Source organism: Lactuca serriola, chromosome 7, assembly GCF_051521515.1.
Source record: "Lactuca serriola cultivar US96UC23 chromosome 7, Lser_US96UC23_V15, whole genome shotgun sequence".
In the NCBI taxonomy this organism is placed as follows: Eukaryota; Viridiplantae; Streptophyta; class Magnoliopsida; order Asterales; family Asteraceae; genus Lactuca; species Lactuca serriola.
The window spans coordinates 28,524,887-28,550,647 of NC_136414.1; the positions used below are offsets into that span (position 1 = coordinate 28,524,887).

Genomic DNA, 25,761 nt, shown 5'->3' on the forward strand with positions numbered 1-25,761 from the left:
GTTAGAGCTCTGTTAGCCATCATCGTTAGAGCTCTACCATTCCATAATCAATCTGCTGAGGAACCCCAAGCTTACCATAGCTAGGGATCTAACCAGTCCATTCCTAAAACTTATACGGCTCCGAACTAGCGAGACATACCAAGCCTCTCTCCTTCGACAAGCAATTGTTAGCCATCATCGTTAGAGCACTGTCACCGCCGCTTCCACTATCTTCATTTATGTTATATTTTATGTTTTTGTTATTGTTTTTCTAGTTTAATCATCATCCCCTCCCGATCAAACTGCAGGGGGATGTTAGTGATTAGGGTTTAGGCCCAAACCCTTTAAGATTCAGATTAGGTTTCTTATGTATCCCTATTTATATGAGGTTTAACCTCAGTATTTATCAATCAAACAATCTATTATCTTACAATACCCACTACCCTAATAATGTAAAAGGTGCAAAATGAAAGAAGAAGAAAAAAAGATGGGAGCTCGCGAAGATCTTGCTGGAAATTGTTGATCAGCTAAGGTAATGGGACACCTTAGACGGTGTTCCCTTAGGTCCGTAACATCCCGACTATCCTTTCCTCAAGGTCTGCATAATCTATTTACCTTAGATACAGGAAGCATGTCAAACTATTAAGTGAGCTTGTTGCAGTCGGAACAAAAGTCAAAACATGTTACTATTTTATGTAGAAAGGGTAACACCAAAAACCAAAATGAAAAATAATAATGGAAATCACACACAAAAACTTGGAAAGTATTAAAAATCTATATTGGCTAAAGTAATAACTTATCTCAAAGATTAGCATTGCCCTTAAAATTAAGAGATAAAAACCGAAAGGATGGGACAAAGGTCACATCGTATCCTTCAAACAAATTCAAGATTCATATTGATTTAAAAAACATTCTTGTCCTCCTATCGCCAACAATTACGGGGACGAGAATCAAAATATACTTTTATTTTGCATAAAATAATAGCAAAATTCAAATCCATTAAGTTCTCCAAGCCTTTTTATAAGAAACAAGAAATAATCGAGTTTTAAAATTCTCATCACATACTAATATAGTTGCTGGTTTGGTTAAATGCTATATATGAATGAGAATAGTAATTCACTGTTCTCATCCATAGGTATCGGAGACTTTTTGGTTCATCATATGCTACTGCTCTAGGTTTACGTCAATACCTAACAATATTATTTAGGGTATTCCACCATACACTACTAAGTACTAAATTCATATACATTCAAGTTCCAAAAATCCAGTCAACTTGTCCCAATCATCTCAACTCAATTCTCAAGCCCCTTTCTTCTTGGTAATGCTATCTTTGACTTGCTTCACATCTTTGGTAAGCATCCTAGGCGCAATTGCCATAGCCATCAGCTCCTGGAACAACAACTTACACGCATACGGAATATGCACCTACATACATATCATAAAATATTTGACCATTAAATAATAAATACTAAAAATTAACGAGATGGGATTGGGATTGATAGTTACGTACCTGAACAATATCAGTTCTATTCTTGCAGCTTCTGCACTCAAACGAATTCTTTTTAAGATTAGCAATTGCAATCAAGCCACAGCGCTCACAGACATGAACCCGATACGTGTCACTCTGGTCAAAGAGCCGTTCTTTAAGGAAATGGGCCGCACCATGCGCAATCATGCAGTCGCGCTCCATTTCACCAAACCGGAGCCCACCGTCACGTGACCGGCCCTCCGCGGGCTGGCGGGTCAGGATCTGGACGGGACCGCGTCCACGTGAATGGATCTTGTCGTCCACCATATGTTTCAGTCTTTGGTAGTAAGTGGGCCCCATGAATATCATCGCAGTTAGCCGTCGGCCCGTGTGACTGTTGTACATAGTCTCGAACCCACGCATTTGGTAACCGCACCTGTGAAGAGCCCTGCTGATGTTATCCACCTGTCCCCATCAAAACAAATAGGACTTGAGTTTACAAGTTTTGCAAGAAATAGCAACATACTATCACTCGTTTGTGTATTATAACATCCTACTTTCAATTTCTTCTTATTAAGGAGTTGTACTTTGAAAAATATACCCACTTATAGCTTTCTACTTTCATATTTTTCTTATACTTTGGAAACTATAGTAGTGAAAATCGTTTTATTTTGGGATGACATTGCTAATATTAGGGAAAAAAAATTCAAAATACAACCCACAAAAAAAAATGTCAAATCAACTGAACAAAAAGGACTTGAGTTGAGAAAATTTAACGAGATGGAACAAATAATGGACCAAAATGTGAGAAATAGCAATGTACTTTCATTTGTGCGTAATATAACATCCTACTTCCATTTCTTTCTATCACAAGATTGTACTTTCAGTTTTATCCTCATTAAGGCATTGTACTTTGTCAATATACCCAATTATAGCATTGCAATTTCATCTTCTTTCTTATCATGACACTATACTTTGAAAAATCTGTGCAATCATTGCTCTGTATTTAGATGCCAACGCTTTAACTGAGTAAAATTTTCAAAAACAAGAAAAATGAATTGAAGTAGGTTGCTATTTATTGAAAGTTGAAAGTACTTACAGTGACATCAGTGAAGGGAGTGGCGTCTCCTTCTTTGCCCATATGAGCAGCAACTTTGCCCATAATACACTCAATGAGTTGACCAATTGTCATGCGAGAAGGAATAGCATGAGGATTGACAATGATATCAGGAGTGATTCCCTCCACAGTCCATGGCATGTCTTCTTGCGTGTAAGTCATTCCAACCGTTCCCTTTTGACCATGTCTACTACTAAACTTATCTCCAATCTGTGGGATCCTCACTGACCTCACCCTCACTTTCACAAATCTCAACCCATCAGCATTTGTTGTCAGCAGCACCTGCAGCACTCTCCACTTTCCATATTTAAAATCTAAGCCAACAATTCAAAAACACGGGCAGCCGGGCAGGGAAACTGGGCAGTACCTGATCAACCATTCCATTTTCATTGTGACGTAAGCTTGTACTGAGATCACGGCGAGTGTATCTGGAGGATTGCCCTTTAGCATCATCTTGAGCAATTGGTGTTGTCTTCCCGATAATCACATCGTCACCACCAACTCGTGTCCCCTGTATTATAATGATCATATGATTTTAGTACAAATAAAAAAACCCTAAATCCTGAACCCTAAGAAGACCGTACTCACCGGAGGAGCAAGACCATCATTGTCCAATTTATCGTAAGAACCATGCCGCATACCCTGTACTTGAAAAAAAGAGGTTAAAATACCGGTTTGGTTTTAGAAAAGAAAGGAAAACACCGTTAAAAGTGTTTTTTACCATGGTGTTAGATCTATCTGGACGACAAAAATCTTCCTTCACAAGTGTACCCATCTTCTTCTCTTCATCCCTGTAACAAACCATGTACATCAAGTTTTGTAGTCTATGGACTGGAGGGAGGGTATTTATGTCTTTTGAGCAAGTAAAGAACCTGTAAGAACGGAAGAAGAGTGATCTGAAGAAGCCACGGTCTATTGAGGACTGGTTCATGATAACAGAATCTTCTTGGTTGTATCCGGAATAACAGGCAATTGCCACAATTGCATTCTAACACAAGAGAAAAAGGGATGGTATTTTGATATGAAAATAAAGCACTTTTTATATGAATTAAAAAATGCATAATCGCATACGATGCCAGCTGGAAGCTCTCGGAAGTGCAAGTGCTCCATTGCTCGAGTAGTTACAAGTGGTTTTTGAGGATAGTAAAGAACATAGGCCAATGTATCCTAAAAAGAAACAATGAAAACAGAATCAATTAAAGTACATTGCTATTCCTTTCTTTTAAGAGTTGTGAGAAAGAAGAAACTTGTTGCGTACCATACGGAACTGGAAGTTAGTGACATAAATTCCCATCGCTTGCTTACCCATGGCTGATTGATACGTGTTACGTGGAGACTGTTTGTCGACACATAAAACAAAATATAAAATATTAATAATTATGTAACAACAATAATATCACTGTGGATTTATATAATTACCTGATTGTGGTCAGGAAAGGGTATAATTGAGGCACAAACACCCAAAATCAAGGATGGATGGATTTCACAATGTGTGTAAGTGTCTGAATAAGATTCAACTGGATTTTCCCTTGCACTTACAAGATCCTACACCACATCCATTTCCCAAGTTATTTTCTTAAATATTTTTTAAAACTTGATATCATGTATTGTGTTTGTGGCTTACATTAATGGTCATGGAAATCATAGTGGTCTCTTCCTCTTCTGTATCAATATACTCAATGAATCCATTTGATACAAGATCATGCCACCCACCATCTTCTGGAGTTTCCTGTGAATCCATAATTACAAACAAGATGTTATTAAGATAATAAACCATAAAAAAGTTACAAAATTATAAAACTCGATAGACATACCCTTTGTTGTAGATTTCGGATGTCTTTCTTTTTTATTAAAAGTCTTTGTTTTTCAACAACAAAAAGTGGGCAACTGCATCGACCATAATCAGTATATATCCGAACTTCTTTTAAACGAGTATCCCGGACAACTCCAATTTCTGTGTTCATATCATCCTGGACATTTAAAACAATTCATATAAACAATATTTTACCTAACTATGCACCAGAATTTTAGTAATTTTAATCTAATAAAATTTTACTCACTCGTCTTCGCAATCTCTTCAATGTTTTCACCAACATGTGGGGATTGCGATGGATTCCCAACCACACACCATTTACAAAGATTTTTGTAGCTTCTGGGATAACAGCAGGGGAAATTTCCTAATATGGAAATAAAAGATTAGCCGATTAAAAAATAAAAAACATTATAGTAAGATATATATAATATTTCAAAAACTTGGTGATGTTTACCTCAAGATTTTCTGTACCCCATTCTTCCAAAAACTCTAGAATTGGGGATGCAGCTGATCCGACAGTAATGTAAACCATCAATGCAAGATTCTTCACCAGTCCACATGCCTAGAACAATAACCATAAACATAACATAAGGTTACCATTTGAATTCAGATATGATCAGATCATAATTCATAACAAAAGCAAATTACTAACCTGTCCTTCAGGGGTTTCTGCAGGACACATCATTCCCCATTGTGAGTTATGCAGCTGCCTTGGTTTTGCCAATTTTCCTATTTAAATGTAAAAACAACTACATTTAAGAACAGCTACCTAAATCTAGAGCAAATAACAATAAAAAAACAGTAATTTACAACATTGAGAAACAATAATAGAAAAGATAAAGAGAAGTTACCTTCACGTCCTATAGATGAATTTACTCTTCGTAAATGTGACAATGTAGATGCATATGTCAAGCGATTCAACACCTGTGAAACACCAGCCTTAGTTCCAGCTGCATTTGCTTTCCCCCAATTCCCAGTAGCAATGGAATATTTAAGCCCGTTTGTTATTGTGTTTGCTTTAATTGCAAATTGCAGACTAATATCCTTCCCCTTGTTTACACACTGCAGATTATCAAATATAATGGATTCAGATTCAATGACCAGATAAAAAACAAGAAACAATGAAACTTGAAGAATTTGAGATTACCTTCTGAACATATGCTCTTACATCTCTTGTTAACTGCCGAAAGTGCTGCATTAACACAAGAGGTGACAACTTGTCAAATGCATATACATATGTAACATATCCATAGAATAATCCAAGAAAAGAAAATAAAAATTAAAATCTCACCATTCTAAATAGGCTCCCAAGCAATGGACCAGCAAGATCCAACCTTTTGTTTCCATAATGATCCCTATCATCCTCAGCCCTCCGACCAAGAGCACATAACAAAAGGCGGTTGATGATATAACTGATGCAAGCAGACAGATGTTACTTCTACATATAAACTACAACACACGAAGGGCATTCACGTCTTTTGCACATAACAAAAAAAAATAAGGTTTTTACCCAAAGTAGTATGCTTTTTTTGTTTCACAATACTCTCCAACCCCAACATGAGGAAGCATTTCTTTTTGTAGAATATCACGGGCACGCCTGTGAAACAACATATCTTGTTAACACAACACAGATTACATTAAGACAAAAGGACAATAAAAAAAATCATACTTTATTCTCTTCTTTTGCGTGGAACCAGCAGGGGCACTTCTTTTCCCAATGAAATCTAGTGCAACCTGCAATAAAACAAAGAAAAAGAGCTTATTGAGGTAAGGTTACTTTTCATTTTATATATATTATAAACAATTATTGGGAAACTGAAAAGAAAATGAAAAATGGGAAGAAGCATACTTCTTGACTTTGTATAACGAATGCTTCTTCTAGTGATGGTCTTAACAACTCCATCATTTGAGTATCAGCAAAATCATAACAAATGTGTTCTAATATATCTTTATCAGCAACAAATCCCAGTGCTCGAAACACGATAATGATAGGGATATCAACTCGGGTATATGGAAGGGTAGCGCGAATATATTGACCAGAGGATCGCTGCAATTGTAAAAGATGCCAAGTAAGCAAGAGAAAGGAAGCATCTCACTTTCTATTACAGCACTTTACTTTCATTTTTTTTTCTTATTAAGACATTTTACTTTGAAAAAACATTATAGTTATAGCAGTGAAATTTTCTTTGTATTTGAATGACATTGCTATAACCAGGTTGTTTTTTCAGAGTACAATGATGTAATAGGAAAAGATGAAAGCAGAATGCTATGACAAACAAACAAATGGAAGTACATTGCTATTTCCTTCATCAACATATCATACCCCTTTGGCACTAGTTCGAGAAAGCATCTTGATAAACATGGTACTTGGTGCTCTATTATGAGATTCTGTCATTGAACGAACTTCTGCCACATAAGCATATGTATTCGGTTGTCTCTTCTTAAACACATATACATGATTGGTGCTCATCTTCTCTTGAGCAATCAGAACCTTTTCACTCCCATTGATAATGAAATATCCACCTTGATCATAAGGACACTCACCAAGCTCAGTCAAGTCCTTTTCTGAATTCTGATACAGTGTACAGTAACTTGACCGCAGCATTATAGGAACCTGAAATTTGTGTCATACCAAATTGATTACACAAACACTTGCACTTTATTGTACAAAGATTTCATTCTACATACCTTTCCAATGAAGACCTTATCAAAATTTTCAGTTTCTGTGATTTCTTCACCATCATGCCCTTTCATTATAGCCTTCTTTGATACATCAACATACAGTGGTGCAGAATACGTCAGATTCCTCAGTCTTGCTGCCTTTGGAAACAATGTAGCCCTTTCACCATCTGACTCTGTCATCATTGGCTTACTCAGATAAATCTGACCAAAGCTGATCTTATACATTGTCTGCAAGTGAATAAAGAAGGATATATCAAATACATCACATGAATGTATGCACTTTTCCGTTCAGTCAAAGTGCAATTTCCTTGAAAATGCACAATGTTTTGATGCTTCAGTTGTTTTGTTTAGTATACAATGTGAATCGCACTCATTTAGAAGTACATTTTTCCCACTATTTTCACAATTTCAATTGAATTCAAATAGGATGTTAGAAGTTTTTACTCGGATACCCCATGAGTGTTGCAAAGCATCCTTACATTTCGATAATTCAACTATGAGAACTATTATAACATTATTATCTGATTCTAGAATTCCATCCAGTCGGACAATTTCCAGTTAGATTCAGATAGTTTCGTGAAACAAGGTCACACTGATTTTTCCTCCAAAACCAAAACTAGAGTTGAAACCCTAGAATTGAGAATGTCAAGCTTAGGTTACCACTTTCAATTTTAATCAACAAATTTGAACAGGTTCTGCTCCGAAAATGAAATCGTAATCCTTGGGAGGAACGTTAACTATATACAGAAACAGGATCCAAAACGAACCTCGGCACAATCAGGCTGGTGACCCGGATTGTGCTGGGATTCGCGTCGGATCTCGATATCTGCAAATTCGTCCACAATTTCTTGCATAGTATTCTGAATAAACTCATCAAATGAATCAAGTTGTTGGCGAACAAGTCCTTTTTCTTCGAAATAAGAACTGATAACTGTCCAAGCATCCTCTTGTGTTATATCTTCTTCATCATCGATGTATCCTTGATCTTCCTCCAAATCCATACCTAAATCTTAAGGATAACCTTTTATCCAAATCAAAATCGAGAGGTTCGATTACAGATTTTGAAGGAAAACAATCTGGATTGGGAAAGCGGAGAGGGTTTAGTGTCTCTTTGCTGCTTTAGTGTCTCTTTGCTGCTCGCAGCGTCAAAATGGAGACGAATTTGTAAAGGAGTTGTATTTATACTTTATAGAATGGCGGTGTATTCAAGGGTACATAACTTACGGAGCAAGTTACATATCTAACTGACCCCAAGGCCCAACCTATTGACTATTTCGTATATCGTGTCTCTCTTGCAATTAAAATTCAAATAATCAAAGTTACATATGGTTCTTCATTAATTGTTGTTCGATTGATAAATGATCTATTTACAAAATTGATGGCAAATTTAAAGAAAAAAGAAAGAAAATTAAAATATTTTTTTCGTAATTCATGTTGGTGAAGGCTTCTTATATTATTTATCTTATGTAATAAATAATGTGAGACAGTAGTGTCTAATGTAAATATGAAGTTAATGAACCATTTATTACTTGCATTGTTTTGTTTTTATTGGTATTTAATATAGTCTTGTTACAAACTATAATTAATTAGGACAGGAAACATAGATTACATTAAAATAAGTAAAGCCTTTGTTGTTGCAACTTCCTTTATTAATTTGTTGGGATACATTAAGAAAAATAAACACATTCTTTGGTCTTGTCTACATAAAGTAAAAAATATCATGATCATTTAATACAATAATAACAATAACGTTATTTCAATCTCATAGAGATGGGATAATAGGATGTAGAATGTTGGATCGTCTGAGTTACTTCCATAGATGATATCTTATATATAGGAAAAAACAAAAATATGAGAAGATAGTCAAATCATATTATAAAAAAAACTACATATCCAGCCTTAGATGAACTGCATATAAAATATCAATCCACAATGATGTAACATCATGTTTTTTAGGCTAAATATTTTGGGTTTTTTTGGTAAAACTAAATTTTTTTTCTTAAATTAAATAAAATATATTGAAGTGAAATAATTGAAATGAATATTTTAGAAAAATAACAATAACATCTATCATTAATTTTGAATAAATATATGATAAGAGAATTTGGCATTAAATAAGACTTTTGTAAAAAGGGGATCAATAGTGTCAGCTTAGAGAAACTTGTGTTTGGCACAAGAATTTGACCAAATAAGCATATCGCAGACTAGGCTTGCTTGAGTTATGGTTGAAAAGGACCAATTGTAGACTAAAGATAAAGTTTATTAAGTGTTTAGTCAAGTTAGAGATCATTACTGAAAGGAATTTAGAGTGAGTGACCAAAATTGATAATCTGACCAAACTTGTGGGACGTGTTGCACCCTTTTGGTCGATGCATCATGCTTACAACGTTGGGTAGATTATATATGTATTGTGTGCAACCCTTTTCTTATTCATTTCCCCCCTTTCTTTTCCTCTTGATTTCAGTTTCTCTTCCACCTCTATGATCAATTGTCACTTCTTAATCCATGGTGTTTTGGTGATTGGCTGATGTTTTAGTTTGTAGATGGGTTGGAGGAGCATGCACATGTGGATCTAACAAGGGTTTCCCTTCTTGTAGGCTTGGGGATTGGGGTTTTCATTGTGAGGCAAGTTGTTTTAAAAGCTGCATCATGCGAAGTGGCAAAAGCATTAGAAAGCATGCATGGAAAATCAAGACATATTTATACCTTTTGCATTTGATACTTTCGGTTTTCTTGCACCAGATACCAGATGTTGTAGAGCTCCTCAATAGATTCCAACGTTGGGTAGATAATATATGTGTTTTGTGGAGCTCCTAAAAAATTCTTCCAATATATTGCATCAATTGTAGTTTTCTTCCTCTTTTCCCCAAGTTCGAATTAGGGTTTTGGTTAGATTGCAAATCCAAAATTTATACTCAAATAGTGTTATTCATATAAGATTATTGATGTGGTTACATTCCTTGATCCATCTCCAATCCCTAACCAACAAATGGTTGTGAGATTTGTGAGATTAGAGGATGTTTGATGGGCCTTCAAGCCCTTACTCTTCAAATCTGAATGTAATGCTCTAAGCAATGATATGAGCTTGAACTTATGTTTAGATTGTATATTTCCCTTCAATCCATGGTCCATTTTTCAACCCTTGGCTTATGGTGATATTCAATGATGTTTGAATCAAGTTTTAGTTCCAATGGTGACAATTTGGGTATTTTCAATTCTAGGGTTCATTGATTCAAATTTATGGTTTCAAGCAATGATATGAGCTTAAACTTGTGATTAGACTGCTTATGTTCTTTCAAATATATGATTCATTTATTAATTGATGACTAATGATGAGATTTCTAGTGTTTGATTCAAGTTTAGTTTTCATTTGATGATTTGGGTATTTTCAAACCCGAAGTGTTTTAGATCAAGATCCATATTTCCAAACAATGATATAAGTTTGGTGGTATGTCTAGAATATGTTTTACATTCCAAGATCAATGTGACGTTCTTTGTCCCATGATGACGTTTTATGTATTTTGGTGCACCTTTGCATCAAGGGTGATTTGAGAATATCTTGATCATTAATGATCTCTAATTTTTGTCTCCAGTGTAAGTACATTGTTATAATTTAACCTTCATGTCTAGTTTTTGCTATTGAATCCTATGAAGATTAGGAAACATACATATCAATGTTAATGGGTGATTAAGGTCTCAACACCTTATTTATCTACTCATCTTGTGGTTTGAATCTTGTTATTGGTATTGTCCCTTTTTATTTATTCCATAAATCACATGTATGGTTTGAATCTTGTTATTGGTATTGTCCCTTTTTATTTATTCCATAAATCACATGTAGTGATTTTGATGTGAATTGAGCCTTTTGTGCTCATTAAGCTTTTAGGTGAAGTTGTGTAATAATTTGATGTTAGATGCTTATTCCAAGGAAATAAACCAGTGGGAATCCTTATTATAACTTCATTTGGAGTGTTAAAACTTTCCTTTGAAGTCTTTTGAGTTACTGAAATCATTTTGGAGTTTTACTGAAAGTTGGATAGCTAAATGGGAAACAAAAAGACCCAATATACAATATGTTCTGTAGACGCAATGCGTTCTCTAGTCGTTCCATTTTAACTTTGTGATTTATTGTGTTTCACGTCTGACTCTTTCCTTTGGTCTACGTTGGCATCCTAAATTCACTTAGATATTTTTTGGAGTATTTTGAGCTTGAATGAAGAGTTGACCCATTAAAAGGTATTTTAGTCATTTGACAACTTGATCAAATATATATCCCCCTTTTTGAAAAAGGAGTTTGAGATCACCAAATCGTGTGCAATAGCAATTAGCAAACTCAAGAAGTGAGCATTTTCGTTCCTAGTATCAAAATACCCCATGCACATTCGTGTATCCTCTCTCTCTCTCTCTCTCTCTCTCTCTCTCTCTCTCTCTCTATATATATATATATATATATATATATATATATATATATATATATATATATATATATATATATATATATATATATATATATATATATATATATATATATATATATATTGTGTGTGTGACCATTAAAGTCTCTCTTAATACAACTCGTTGATCCTCTGGGATGTTCCTAAGTGTGTCATCTAATAAATCGAAAAATGAAAATTTTCCGATTCCTCTGACGCAGCATGTGAGGCATAGGCGCCCACGACCTTCAAGAACTCCTCTTCTATAATTGCCTTAATCAGTGTGATCCTATCACTATAGCTTCTTACTTCTAGGGCAGTATCTTTGTGCTTCAAAGACACTAATGTAACATAATGAACCTATCACTACATCTTGATTATTTCATGTAACACAACAATTATTTTATCTGAAATGTTGCACGGTAAAATACTATATTAGCGGAAAATTGGTCAGGCTAAAGTATCACTCAATCTTATACAATTAACATATCTAATTGTTGTACAATAATACAATGCGTGATTAGTAAATCAGTTCTAATAGTAGTCTTTTCTCTAATTAGTAGTATCTACATGCTACCTCATGATTTAATTTAATTAAAGGCCTACTTTCTTTGACACATAGATAAGCAATTCCGCATCATTATCCTCACTACATGAAAAATATCTCAAACTATAAAAGTGGACTTGTTTCAAGAAGACCAAGACCTAAACATATTGTTATTTTGCTTTATAATATCAACATAATTCTAGTCCATTAAACTCTCAAAAACATTTTTAACAAAGTAGAAACAATTCAGCTTAAAAATTCTCAAATTCTGTATTGTACGATATAAAGTAGGTTTACCATATAATAGTAAAGAAAATTAGTATACATTAATTAGACTTCTCGCTCAACCATTCAAAATCCCGTAACAATCATTACATCACAAGTTGGCACCATATCATCTCAACTCAAGCCCCTTTCTTCTTGCTATCTTTCGCTTGCTTCACATCTTTGGTAAGCATCCTAGGTGCAATCGCCATAGACATAAGCTCTTGGAACAACAACTTGCAAGCATATGGAATATGCACCTACATACACCATAAAATAATTAAAAAATAATAATAAATACATTAATTAACGGGATGGGATGATAGTCACATACCTGAACGATATCGGTTTTATTCTTGCAACTTCTACACTCGAAGGAACTCTTTTTGATATTAGCAATTGCAATCAAGCCACAGCGCTCACAGACATGAACCCGATACGCATCACTCTGGTCAAAGAGTCGTTCTTTAAGGAAATGGGCCGCACCATGCGCAATCATGCAGTCACGCTCCATTTCACCAAACCGGAGTCCACCGTCACGTGACCGACCTTCAGCGGGCTGTCGGGTCAGGATCTGGACGGGACCGCGTCCACGGGAATGGATCTTGTCGTCAACCATATGTTTCAGTCTTTGGTAGTAAGTGGGCCCCAGGAATATCATGGCGGTTAGCCGTCGGCCAGTGTGACCGTTGTACATAGTCTCGAACCCACGCATTTGGTAACCACACTTGTGAAGCGCTCTACTGATGTTATCCACCTGCAAGCATCAAACCAAAATGTCATTTTTTTTTTCATTCTACAACAAATCAATGGAAGTAGGCTGCTATTAGTTGTGAAAGTACTTACGGTGACATCGGTGAAGGGAGTGGCATCTCCTTCTTTGCCCATATGAGCAGCAACTTTGCCCATAATACACTCAATGAGTTGACCAATTGTCATACGAGAAGGAATAGCATGAGGATTGACAATGATATCAGGAGTGATTCCCTCCACAGTCCATGGCATGTCTTCTTGCGTGTAAGTCATCCCAACTGTTCCCTTTTGACCGTGTCTACTGCTAAACTTATCTCCAATCTGTGGGATCCTCACTGACCTCACCCTCACTTTCACAAATCTCAACCCATCAGCATTTGTTGTCAGCAGAACCTGCAGCAGCCCAGGTACCAAATTTAACGCCTAAACCAACAATTCAAAAACACGGGCAGCCGGGCAGGGAAACCGGGCAGTACCTGATCAACCATTCCGGTTTCACTATGACGTAAGCTTGTACTGTGATCACGGCGAGTGTATCTGGAGGCTTGCCCTTGAGCATCATCTTGAGCAATTGGTGTTGTCTTCCCAATAATCACGTCCTCACCACCGACTCTTGTCCCCTACATTATAACAATCATGAGTGTGTGTGTTTTTAGTACAGATGGAAAAAAAAAACCTAAACCCTCAACTCTAAACAGACAGTACTACTCACAGGAGGAGCAAGACCATCATCATCCAATTTATCATAAGAACCATGTCGCATGCCCTGTATTTAAAAAAAGTTAAAATATTTGTTTTGGAAAAGAAACGAAAAACACAATGGTTTGGTGTATTTTACCATGGTGTTAGCTCTATCGGGACGACCGAAATCTTCCTTCACAAGTGTCCCCATCTTCTTCTCTTCGTCCCTGTAAAAAAAAACATGTACGTGAATTTTTGTAGGCTATGGACTGGAGGGAGGGTATTTATGTCTTTTGAGCAAGTAAAGAACCTGTAAGAACGGAAGAAGAGTGATCTGAAGAAGCCACGGTCTATCGAGGACTGGTTCATGATAACTGAATCTTCTTGGTTATATCCAGAATAACAGGAAATTGCCACAATCGCGTTCTAATAGAACAGAAAATAGAAACTCAGGGATGGTATTCAGATATGATAATAAAATATATATATATATATATATATATATATATATATATATATATATATGTAACATATAGGAAATACGCACAATGCCAGCTGGAAGCTGTCGGAAGTGTAAGTGCTCCATTGCTCGAGTAGTTACAAGAGGTTTTTGGGGATAATAAAGCACGTAGGCCAATGTATCCTAAAATGAAACAGATTCACAACAAAACCATTAAAAAAAACATGAGTTTTGTGAAAGAGTTAAATACAATGTATAGCAACATACTTTCATTTATGTGTGTATTATAGCATACGTTTAATCTGTTTCTTATCAGGACATACTAATTTGAAAGTACATTGCTATTTCTTGCATTTAAGAGTGATGAAAAAGAATAAATGTGTTGCATACCATACGAAACTGGAAGTTGGTGACGTAAATTCCCATAGCTTGCTTACCCATGGCTGATTGATACGTATTACGTGGAGACTGTTTGTTGACACATAAAACAAAATTTAAATATTAATGATCCCACAAGATAAATATAATAATTATGTAACAATAATAATTTAGAATAGAAACTTACCTGGTTGTGGTCAGGAAATGGTATAATTGAGGCACAAACACCCAAGATTAAAGACGGATGGATTTCACAATGTGTGTAAGTGTCTGAATAAGATTCACCTGGATTTTCCCTTGCACTTACAAGATCCTACATCACATCCATTTCCCAAGTTATTTTCTTAAATATTTCTTAAACATAAAAACAGAACAAACTTCATATCATGTATTGTTGCTTACATTAATGGTCATGGAAATCATAGTGGTCTCTTCCTCTTCTGTATCAATATACTCAATGAATCCATTTGATACAAGATCATGCCACCCACCATCTTCTGGAGTTTCCTGTGAATCCATAATTACAAACAAGATGTTATTAAGATAATAAACCATAAAAAAGTTACAAAATTACAAAACTCAAGAGACTTACCCTTTGTTGGAGCTTTTGGATATCTTTCTTTTTTATTAAAAGTCTTTGCTTTTCAACAATGAAAAGTGGGCGACTGCAACGACCATAATCTGTATATATTCGAAGTTCTTTTAAACGAATATCTCGCACAACTCCAACTTCCGTGTTCACATCAACCTGAACATTTTTAACAACTCATTCATATAAAAAGATTTTGCCAAAAGAGTAATTTAATTTAAGACGAATTATGAAAAAAATAAATAAAAATATTTTACTCACTCGTCTTCTCAATCTCCTTAATGTTCTCACCAACATGTCTGGGTCACGATGGATTCCCACCCAGAGACCATTCACAAAGATCTTTGTGGCTTGAGGGATCACAGCAGGAGAAATTTCCTGATTTTGAAGTAACTTATTAGCTTTTATTAAATAAAGAAAGGATTTATAGTAAGATAAATGATCTTAATTTTTACCTCAAAATTTTCTGTACCCCATTCTTCCAAAAATTCAAGAATCGGGTATGCAGCTGACCCCACAGTTATGTAAACCATCAATGCAAGATTCTTCACCAGTCCACAAGCCTACAACAATAACCATAAACATAACATAAGGTTACCATTTGAATTCAGATATGATTAGATCATAAGTCATAAAAAAAAGGAAATTACTAACCTGCCCTTCAGGGGTTTCTGCAGGACACATCATTCCCCATTGTGAGTTATGCAGCTGCCTTGGTTTTGCCAATTTTCCTATTTATATATATTAAAACAACTAGATTTAAAACAAGATAATATAAAAAGCATAATGCACCATTGAAATACAGAGCATGAAACAATAATACAACAAAAAAGAAAAATTACCTTCACGTCCTATGGGTGAATTGAGTCTTCGTAAATGTGACAATGTAGACGCATATGTCAAGCGATTCAACACCTGCAAATTCATGAACAATATGTAAGAAAAAGAAACTTAAATTTCAAACAACCCCTTGTCTTACCAGTTTTTTTATTAAGAAAAAGAAAACTTATCAAAAGAAAACTAATTGTAATTTATAAACCATAGAATCTAACCTGTGAAACACCAGCCCTAGTTCCAGCTGCGTTTGCTTGCCCCCAATTCCCAGTAGCAAGTGAATATTTAAGCCCACTTGTTATCGTTTTTGCTTTAATTGCAAATTGCAGATTAACATCCTTCCCATTGTCTACACACTGCAGATTATCAAACAAGATGATTTAATAACTAATAACACGAAATTATGAGTTTCAAAAACTTGAATATAGAATTAACTAAATTACCTTCTGAACATATCCTCTTACGTCTCTGGTTAACTTCCGGAAGAGCTACATTAACAGGAGAGATAACAAGTTGTTATATGCATATACATAGGTAACATATCAATAGAATAATCCAAGAAAATAAAATAAAAATTAAAACCTCACCATTCTAAATAGGCCCCCAAGCAATGGGCCAGCAAGATCCAGCCTCTTGTTTCCATAATGATCCCTATCATCCTCAGCCCTCCGACCAAGAGCACATAACAAAAGTCGGTGGATAATATAACTGATGAAAGTAAAAACATGTTACTTCTACATAAAAACTAGAAAAATAACAAAAACAATGCATGTCATATAGAAAAAAAATAAGGTTTACCCAAAGTAGTATGCTTTCTTTGTTTCACAATACTCTCCAACACCCACATGAGGAAGCATTTCTTTTTGAAGAATATCACGGGCATACCTGTTAATCGACAAATATTGTAAACATAGATAATATGATAACAAAAAGGAAGATATTAATTATTAAAATGCCATGAACAAAAAGCATACTTTATTCTCTTCTCTTTCGTGACACCAACAGTGGCACCTCTTTTCCCAATGTAATCTAGTGCCACCTGCAATAGAAGAAAGCAAGAAAAGATAAAAGATTAACCATTTAATTTTGAAATCAAGAGGCAAGAATTTCCTTCCAAGTGATCTTACTTGTTGATTTTGTATTACAAAAGCTTCTTCTAGTGATGGTCTCAACAACTCCATCATTTGAGTATCAGCAAAATCATAACAAATGTGTTCTAATATATCTTTATCAGCAACAAATCCCAGTGCTCGAAACACTATAATGATAGGAATTTCAATTCGGATATATGGAAGGGTAGCACGAATATATTGACCCGAGGAGCCCTGCAATTGAAAAAAAAAAAGATGTTAATTTAACAGATATAACAACATACTTTGATTTATTTGTTTATCATAGCATCTTACTTCAAGTTTGTTTCTTACTAAAACATTGCACTTCGAAAAATCTATCTCGTTATAGCAGTGAAAATTGTTTGTATTTGGACAACATTGCTATATACTGGATAGATTTTTTAAAGTACATGATGTAATAGGAAAAGAAGAAATTAGAATGCTATAACAAACAAATAAATGAAAGTAAATTGCTGTTTCTCATATTTAAGGTAAAAGATTCATACCCCTTTGGCACTAGTCCGAGAAAGCATGCGAACAAACATGGTACTTGGTGGCCTATTTTGAGATTCTGCCATTGAACGAACTTCTCCCACATAAGCATATTTATTAGGTTGCCTCTTCTTAAATACATACACATGATTGGTGCTCATTTTCTCTTGAGCAATTAGAACCTTTTCACTCCCATTGATGATGAAATATCCACCTTGATCATATGGGCACTCTCCAAGTTCAGTCAAATCCTTTTCTGAATTCTGAAATAATGTACAGTAACTTGACCGAAGCATTATAGGAACCTGAAATGTGTCATAAAATATGATTACAAGATTCAAAACTTGCATTTTAGTTTACCAAGATTTCATTTTGCAATATCCATACCTTTCCAATGAAGACTTTAGCAAAATCTTGAGTTTCTGTAACTTCTTCACCATCATGCCCTTTCTTTATAGCCCTCTTTGAAACGTCGACATACAATGGTGCAGAGTATGTCAGATTCCTCAGCCTTGCTGCCTTTGGAAACAATGTGGCGGTTTCACCATCTGACTCTGTCATCATTGGCTTACTCAGATAAATCTGACCAAAGCTGATCTTATAGATTGTCTGCAAGTGAATCAAGAAGGATATATCAAATATTCAAACACATCACATGAATGTATGCACTTTTCTGTTCACTCAAAGTGCAATTTCCTTGAAAATGCACAATGTTTTGATAATTCAGTTGTTGGATTTTGTTTAATATAGAATGTGAATCCCACTCATTTAGAATTACTTTTTTCCCACTAGTTTCACAATAGTTCAATTGAATTCAAATTGGATTTTAGAAGTCTTTACTCAGATAACCCTAGAATCTTGCAAAGCATCCTTACATTTTGATAATTCAACTATGAGACTATTACTATCTGATTCTAGAGCTCCATCAAGTCGGACAATTTCCAGTTACATTCAGAAAGTTTCGTGAACCAATCAATTTCAAGAGGTCTACAGTGCTTTTCCCTCCGAAAACAAAACAATACTTGAAACCCTAGAATTGAGAATACCAAGCTTGGTTACCATGTTCAATTTGAAACAACCAATTTAAACATTTATGCTTCAAAACTGAACTCTTAACCCTACAGAGGAACTGTAACTATATACAGAAAGAGAATCCAAAACGAACCTCGGCAAAATCAGGCTGGTGACCCGGATTGTGCTGGGATTCGGGTCGGATCTCGATATCTGCAGATTCGTCCACAATTTCCTGCATAGTATTCTGAATAAACTCATCAAATGAATCGAGTTGTTGACGAACAAGACCCTTTTCTTCGAAGTAAGAACTGATAACTGCCCAAGCATCCTCTTGGGTTATATCTTCTTCCTCGTCGTTGTATCCTTGATCATACTCTTCTTCCAAATCCATAACGAAATCTTTTAGAAAGCCTTTTCCCAATCAAAATCGAGATGATTGATCACAGATTTTTAAGGAAAGCAATGGGTCGGGGAAGCAGAGAGGGTTTTAGGGTCTCTCGGCAGGTCGCAGTGTCGAGAGCGAGACAAATGCGTATACGGCTGGCTATAAATGAGTTTTATTGAGAGAATGGCGGTGTTCAGGGGTAGATTTGTAATTTCATATTCAAAAAATTCGAAGTAAATTACAAATCTAACCCCCAAACTATTGACTATTTCGTACATCGCTCAATTATGACAAATAAAGCGGGCCTTCATTGGGCTGCACGGCCTTGTCTTGAAAATAGCCCAAATAGCCCAGTAGCGGATCCAGACCCAAAGACAGAAACAGTCTAAACGCACGAAGCTGCTGTGGAATCAGGCCCAATGGGCTTTGCTGCTGTAAAGTTGGGTTAGGAAGATCAAAATCCATGTTTCATTACAACAGAAGAATTGGAGAAACAAGCTCATTTTTTGACATGCATTATTAGGTAGTACTGTACAAGTAAATAATGCAACTTTATGCCTGATGTATGATCCAAATAACTATATAAATTAAAAAGAAAGGTAAAATTAGGTGTAAGTAACTATATTTTGCCCTGATTTTTACAAGAAGCCCATTTCATACATACAAAAAGGCTGCACAAAACTTTCCACATCATTTTTCTACCTATTAATGTAGTTATGTAACTAAATTCTTGTTTCACGTAATCGATTATATATGATGTCTAAGTTGAATTTAATATAGTATCATAATAGATGATAAGTTTAGTACATTAAATTGGTTGAACTATTTTTTTATTTCATTTAACATATTAAACTTGAGATTTAAAAAGCCTAATGAACTAGTATATATGGCAATTTGATAAAAATAAGTAATTGGTGTGTTGGTCAAAATGGATCAGGTTAATTGACCATCCGCTATGAGTATAAATGGAGATAACATATAGTATCTATATTTAACAAAACTATTTGAAGTGTCTGGCAAAAATATTTGAAGTGTCTCCCAATAAACTTGTTTTTCTAATTTGATTTTTTTCATAAAAGCTCACTATTACATATTTAAATTTCTATATCACATTTTAATCGAAATGAACCATTATACTTTTAGTTTTTAACGGTTTCATAACTTTGGTAGTGTTTCTTTTTTGTCTGCAAATCTATGTGGCCTCTTCTGTCTGCTTCATGCAGATCACGCGCAGACATTAGTTTTCGCAGACTGTTTGTTTTTTTGAAGACTCCATACCTAAAAATATCTACGCGCCCTTTTCTTGGCGCAGATGTGGACCAAAGTCTTCTAACATCTTCCGCATCTTCTAGCCTAAAAAAACATATATATCTTTTTTTTTCAAGTTTTTTTTTTAATTTATATTTTTTCCAACTTTATTAATGATAAACAATTTGAAAAAAAAATTATAAAACTTAAAAAAAACGTTCGACGATACAAACATGATATTTTTGACAAATTTATAAATAAATATTTATTACAATAATAGTCGTTGAAATTGTTTATATAAATATGAAAAAAAATCATAATATATTCTTATATTTTTTTGCCGAATTTTGTAAAACATTATTTAATACAGTATCGTCAATTTCTCGAGAAAATATTTATGGTACGTTTTTTAATGGATTTAATTGAAAAAAATCGAAGTTTATTTTCATCCATTTATGTATCAAATTCTTTGATCATTAATTATAATATATAGTTATAACTTTGCAACCAACGTTGTTGGTTTTTATCAAATATATACGTTTTTATTTTCTATACAATAATACATGAAAATTGATCTACATTCGTTAATTAATTATAACAAAGTCATAAAATATTGAAAAATCACTTTGAAGTTTAAAAAAAATCAGGTTATTTAGATTTTAGTTTATTTTAGTAGCTCGCAGATATTAAAAAAACAAACAGTCTTTTTTTTTTCAGATTGCAGACGTTTGGTCCACATCTTGTACTGCAGAGGTCTACAAATGTGGTCCGCAAACTGCAGATATTTTGTTTTAGAAAAAACAAACAACACCTTACTATCCAACAATATTAAGAGCCAGTTATAAAGGAAAATTAACTAAACTGATTTATTCAATTTTAAAGAAAAATGAAAATATATGTTTTTAAAAAATAATCTTTTTTTTTTCGGAAATGCCAAATTCCAAACTTATTTTGAAATTTTAGAATTGTTTTTTGCTTTTTTTTTTAACTTTTCTCTACTTAGGTCCAAAATGCTCATTTCTAAGACAGGAGAGTGACAACGCCAATTGGCCGCTAACAGACGCTCCTAAAAGCTTGTCAAACACCTAATGATTGTCGGGCTTGAATCATCGCCTAGTCACTGCTCACTAGGCAGATTCTCGCCTAATCGTATTGTTTTGTTGTCTGCTATCCAAGCCAAGTTAATGGTCGACAAACCATCCAATAACGGAAAGGTCGCCCCTCGACAGACACATGTTGGTGGTGGAGGGCGACGTTAGATCAAAAGGTGTCCGTGCCATTACCAATATTCATTATGCAGCAATCGCCTTCAGGGAGATCTGTTAGAGGACAGTTGGACCAATGTATCTATGCTCCAACAAATCCGTTTCGCTGGTCCCACTTCAGGGATCCAAAACCCTAACTATACAAGTGACGACACACCTCAGGTACGGGGGATCGTCTCCTTCATATTCAATACCCTAATACATCTGTCCGATCACCAACTGACTTGACCATCGGAGGGTCATCTCGGGACCTCCTTCCAAGAACCGATTGACGTCGTCTTTTTTTGTGATAATATATTCCGAAGGCACGTTATATTCCGATTGGCACTTTCGAGATTGGACGTCGCATCACTAAGTGTCTAATATCACTGTTTTTCAATTCGTCTGTTTTTAAGCCCTTTGTATTGTTTATACTTCTCATTTTCTATGCCTCTTTAACTTTTTGAAAGTATTTTTCAAAATTCAGGAATTGTTTGTCTGATTTCGAACTTGTTCTTGAAATTTCAAAGTTTTTTTTCCAACAAAATTCAGAATCCAGTCTGGAGTTCAATATTTCAGACGAGAATCTGAATATTAGTCTGAAATCTATTTTTTTGTTAGAAAATTATTTTTATGATGTTCGAAATGGTCCGAAATAACGAATTCTTGACTTCATGGTTATTTAAAAATTAAATTAAATTAAAAAAAACGTTTTTTTTAATAGTATTACCTTACAATATTGGTAGTTTAGTTAATTTCCCAATATATATACCATCATCATTTAGATCCATTATTGTAAATAACTTTTTTTTTGTTGCTTGTTTTTTTACATAGAAGAGAATGTGAAATTTACCAAACACTTTAACAGAGTGTAACTATCCTTTTGATACTTTCCTCATTTAATGAAGCCCATAATATTTTGTTTCTTCTAGATAGCATCACGACATACAATGATGGTGACATAAAATTATACACATAACCATATTCGAAAATCGTCAGAACTTCATGATACGTACGAATATAAAATAATCTAGTACAAAATAAATAAACTGCGAGAACCATAAGATTACCATTAAAGAAAACCACATACACATACACGCACATATTTATTTATTTGTAATGATTTAAAGATTGATAAGTTTAAAACTCATATTTAAGTTTTGTTTATTAAAATATCAAAAGTACGTTTAATAAACAGATTTTATAGTAAGAAACACATAGTAGCATGTTCAATGATGAAATGTGTGCACTAAATAAGTTATTAGGTCACCAAAGAACACCACATGTACCAACCTTGCCTAACATGTCAACTACCTTATTCCACTCATAATATCAGGAGATTTCATCTTTTCCATGCCAATAACTTTTAAATCCAAAACAATATTTTATAGTAACTTGTACATAATGCATTCAAACTTGTATGTTGTTCTGTAATTAACAGTTTGTACTTTGGAAAATAGGATACCCAAACCTTATTATAAAGAACATTAAGCATGTATGCATCTTTTTATATATTTTTGTCAACTTCCAACTTTCTCTCTACTCTCTCCCTATCATTTTTCTTGATTTAACTTTGTGGGTTTGATCTCCATGAACAAGTCTCAATGGATACCTATTATTGTGCTAAGGGTCATAGCTATGGCTTCAACTTTTGTAGCCGCTCTTCTTATGCTCACAAGCCATGACTCAGCCAAAGTCTTGGGTATGACCTTTCAAGCCAAGTATAACAACTCACCCACTCTCAAGTAAGTCAAATCAAACCCTCTCTCATAATCTTTTTCTTCTGGGTATTCATAAAAATTTGATCTTGGAAATCTTTGTTTGAATATGCATTATGATATATTTTAACTAGTATTGTTAAAGATGATATGAATGTTAAAGATTAGAGTAGGTTGTTGGAAGGCAAGCCATTTGAGTTGGGTTAGAACCTGCTTAACAGGTTTGGATTCAATCGGAACGTTTTTTTTAATGTTTGATTAACAATTTTGTCAAAATGTATTGTAAATGTTGAATCTAAACAATTTGATTTAACGAAACACATATAATTCATGCTCTAGTAGTTGGTGCAATTTCATTCGTTTTGCATGGGGAGTAAGAAAAGTTTCCCAATAAAGTTAATCAGTTAAACTTATATAAATACACAACCGAACCTGAAGTTATATATAAACAAACCAACCCTAAAGTTTCGCTTTAATAAAAATTAAAAAAAAAAAACTAAACTTATGGTCTCTTACAAGTTACAACAACTTCGTTTTCATCTTTTCCAGTTTTTTGTTCGGTTTAGTTTTTTTTTTTTTTGCACATCACTATTGTTTAGAGTAATTTAAAAGGCCATGTATTCAAATTACACTTATTTATGGTTTAATGAACTAGTACATTTTTATATGGCTTTACATGTGTTTTTGATGGGCGTAATATAATATTGATACAAAAATGTTTCGTGTAGGTATTTTGTGATCGTTTGTATTATCACAACAGTTTATAGTTTGGCAACACTTTTCATTCCTCCCAAGAAGTCATGGCGTCCGGTTCTTGTTCTCGATGTGGTATCTCAAGACTTTCTCATTTCATGTTTTCAAGTTACTTAACAGCAATGCATAAATTTTGGGGATTGGCATGGTTTGACTAGGCTTTCCTAAAACATAAAATAAGCCAAAAATTTTGAGTTTATAGTCCCCAAAACCGATTTTATTTCATTTTTATGTTTAACCATATCGGCTTTCAATTTTTAGTTTTTCAAATCAACAAAGATAACAATCAACTATATGAATTTGTTGAATTCAAAATCCATGAAATCATGAACAAGATATTGGTTTGATTTCCCAATACATATAGTCCAAAACCAATGGAAAAAATCTTAAACAATTAGCCAAGTTTCATTAAAAGCCGTTATTTCAGATTTTTTTATTTTAACCAACAAATGAACATTTTTTTAATTTTACAATTAAGATTTTGATTTTTTTTAATAAAAAACCACTATATAAAACTTTGGTTGTTTACGAACCATTATAGTCTGGATTTTTTTTTTAAATTTAACTAGAAAAATTCTTTTCCGTAGTTAATTAAAAAGAAAAACAAATTATAATAGTTTTTATGAAATTCAATATAAATAATTCATTAAGGAGCTTATATATATATATATATATATATATATATATATATATATATATATATATATATATATATATATATATATATATATATATATATATATATGAAAAGTGAATATACCTCCTTTAAGGATATATAAGTTTAGGTACCCAAACATACAATAATACATCATTTTGTTTGATATATTTATTATAATGTTCTTAAACTTCAACCTTAATTTGATTTACTTTCAAGATATTCGAAATTTCACTATTATCTTTCTCTTACATCACATCTTTTGCCGAACATCTACTAGTTTATATATATTATAGTTGAAAATGAAAATTATATAAGAAGAAAATAAATGTCTAATTTATAAAAAATCTTGGAAGTAAATCAAGTTTGAAGTTAAATTATAAGAAATTGGACAATTAGAATATTATATATATATATATATATATATATATATATATATATATATATATATATATATATGATACAAAACGATGTGATATTGTGATTTTGGATACGTAAGCTTATATACCCTTAAGGGTATATTCACTTTTCTCATATATATATATATATATATATATATATATATATATATATATATATATATATATATATATATAATAAAAGAATATCAAATACACTTCTGTTCAATGTCTATATTTTGTAGATGCTTAATAAATTTTGTTTCATCATATAGATTGTAACGTCATTTTTGATATCAAGCTTCTCGGCGGCGGTAGGAGTAGGCCAATTGGGGAAACAAGGGAATTCGCATGCCGGTTGGCTTCCAATATGCGGCCAAGTTCCTAAATTTTGTCATCATGTTTCGGCGTCTCTAATCGCAGGATTTGTGGCAGTTATATTTTACTTTTTGCTTCTTCTTTTCTCCCTTAACAATGTTCTTAATCTTGTTGCTTTTAAAGCTTAATTATATCTCCGTTATATTATTCTAAGAATCTTTTTATACGTTTGAAGGATGTTTAAAAGATATAACATCATTCGTTTTCCATGTAAGACGATTTTGTATATCACTATGTTATTGAGAAGAGTTATCTTACTAAATGAAAGTTATATATTGTTTGGATTAATGAGTTGCAAAAAGCAAATGGGAGATTATTTTTTAGGTTTAAGTCTTAAAGATATATATTTTTTTCTAATTCAAACTT

The 25,761-nt window shown here is 33.6% G+C and overlaps 3 protein-coding genes across 3 annotated transcripts; 1 reads left to right on the top strand and 2 right to left on the bottom strand.

The window, feature by feature from the left end:
- Positions 1 to 974: 974 nt before the first annotated feature.
- On the bottom strand, positions 975 to 8,188 carry LOC145061068 (DNA-directed RNA polymerase II subunit RPB2-like). Its single transcript, XM_079008435.1, has 24 exons — positions 7,827 to 8,188; positions 7,066 to 7,287; positions 6,701 to 6,991; positions 6,227 to 6,424; positions 6,047 to 6,111; positions 5,888 to 5,974; positions 5,669 to 5,789; positions 5,525 to 5,569; positions 5,229 to 5,439; positions 5,030 to 5,106; positions 4,832 to 4,939; positions 4,625 to 4,741; positions 4,379 to 4,534; positions 4,189 to 4,293; positions 3,984 to 4,109; positions 3,823 to 3,900; positions 3,636 to 3,731; positions 3,437 to 3,552; positions 3,286 to 3,355; positions 3,153 to 3,206; positions 2,932 to 3,075; positions 2,547 to 2,846; positions 1,490 to 1,912; positions 975 to 1,404 (listed from the first exon to the last, which is right to left on the bottom strand). The coding sequence occupies exons 1-24, from the start codon at positions 8,058 to 8,060 to the stop codon at positions 1,279 to 1,281; spliced, it is 3,570 nt and encodes a 1,189-aa protein (XP_078864561.1). The 5' UTR covers positions 8,061 to 8,188; the 3' UTR covers positions 975 to 1,278.
- A 4,075-nt stretch (positions 8,189 to 12,263) lies between these two features.
- On the bottom strand, positions 12,264 to 19,145 carry LOC145062444 (DNA-directed RNA polymerase II subunit RPB2). Its single transcript, XM_079010047.1, has 25 exons — positions 18,768 to 19,145; positions 17,990 to 18,211; positions 17,617 to 17,907; positions 17,126 to 17,323; positions 16,973 to 17,037; positions 16,797 to 16,883; positions 16,586 to 16,706; positions 16,442 to 16,486; positions 16,217 to 16,354; positions 16,007 to 16,079; positions 15,819 to 15,895; positions 15,620 to 15,727; positions 15,426 to 15,542; positions 15,168 to 15,323; positions 14,978 to 15,082; positions 14,763 to 14,888; positions 14,588 to 14,665; positions 14,285 to 14,380; positions 14,048 to 14,163; positions 13,895 to 13,964; positions 13,769 to 13,822; positions 13,533 to 13,676; positions 13,150 to 13,449; positions 12,638 to 13,060; positions 12,264 to 12,563 (listed from the first exon to the last, which is right to left on the bottom strand). Exons 1-25 carry the CDS (start codon positions 19,005 to 19,007, stop codon positions 12,444 to 12,446), a joined length of 3,570 nt encoding a protein of 1,189 aa, XP_078866173.1. The 5' UTR covers positions 19,008 to 19,145; the 3' UTR covers positions 12,264 to 12,443.
- A 3,864-nt stretch (positions 19,146 to 23,009) lies between these two features.
- LOC145062330 (CASP-like protein 1C1) lies at positions 23,010 to 25,679 on the top strand. Its single transcript, XM_079009946.1, has 3 exons — positions 23,010 to 23,238; positions 23,940 to 24,039; positions 25,293 to 25,679. Exons 1-3 carry the CDS (start codon positions 23,084 to 23,086, stop codon positions 25,521 to 25,523), a joined length of 486 nt encoding a protein of 161 aa, XP_078866072.1. The 5' UTR covers positions 23,010 to 23,083; the 3' UTR covers positions 25,524 to 25,679.
- Positions 25,680 to 25,761: the final 82 nt, after the last annotated feature.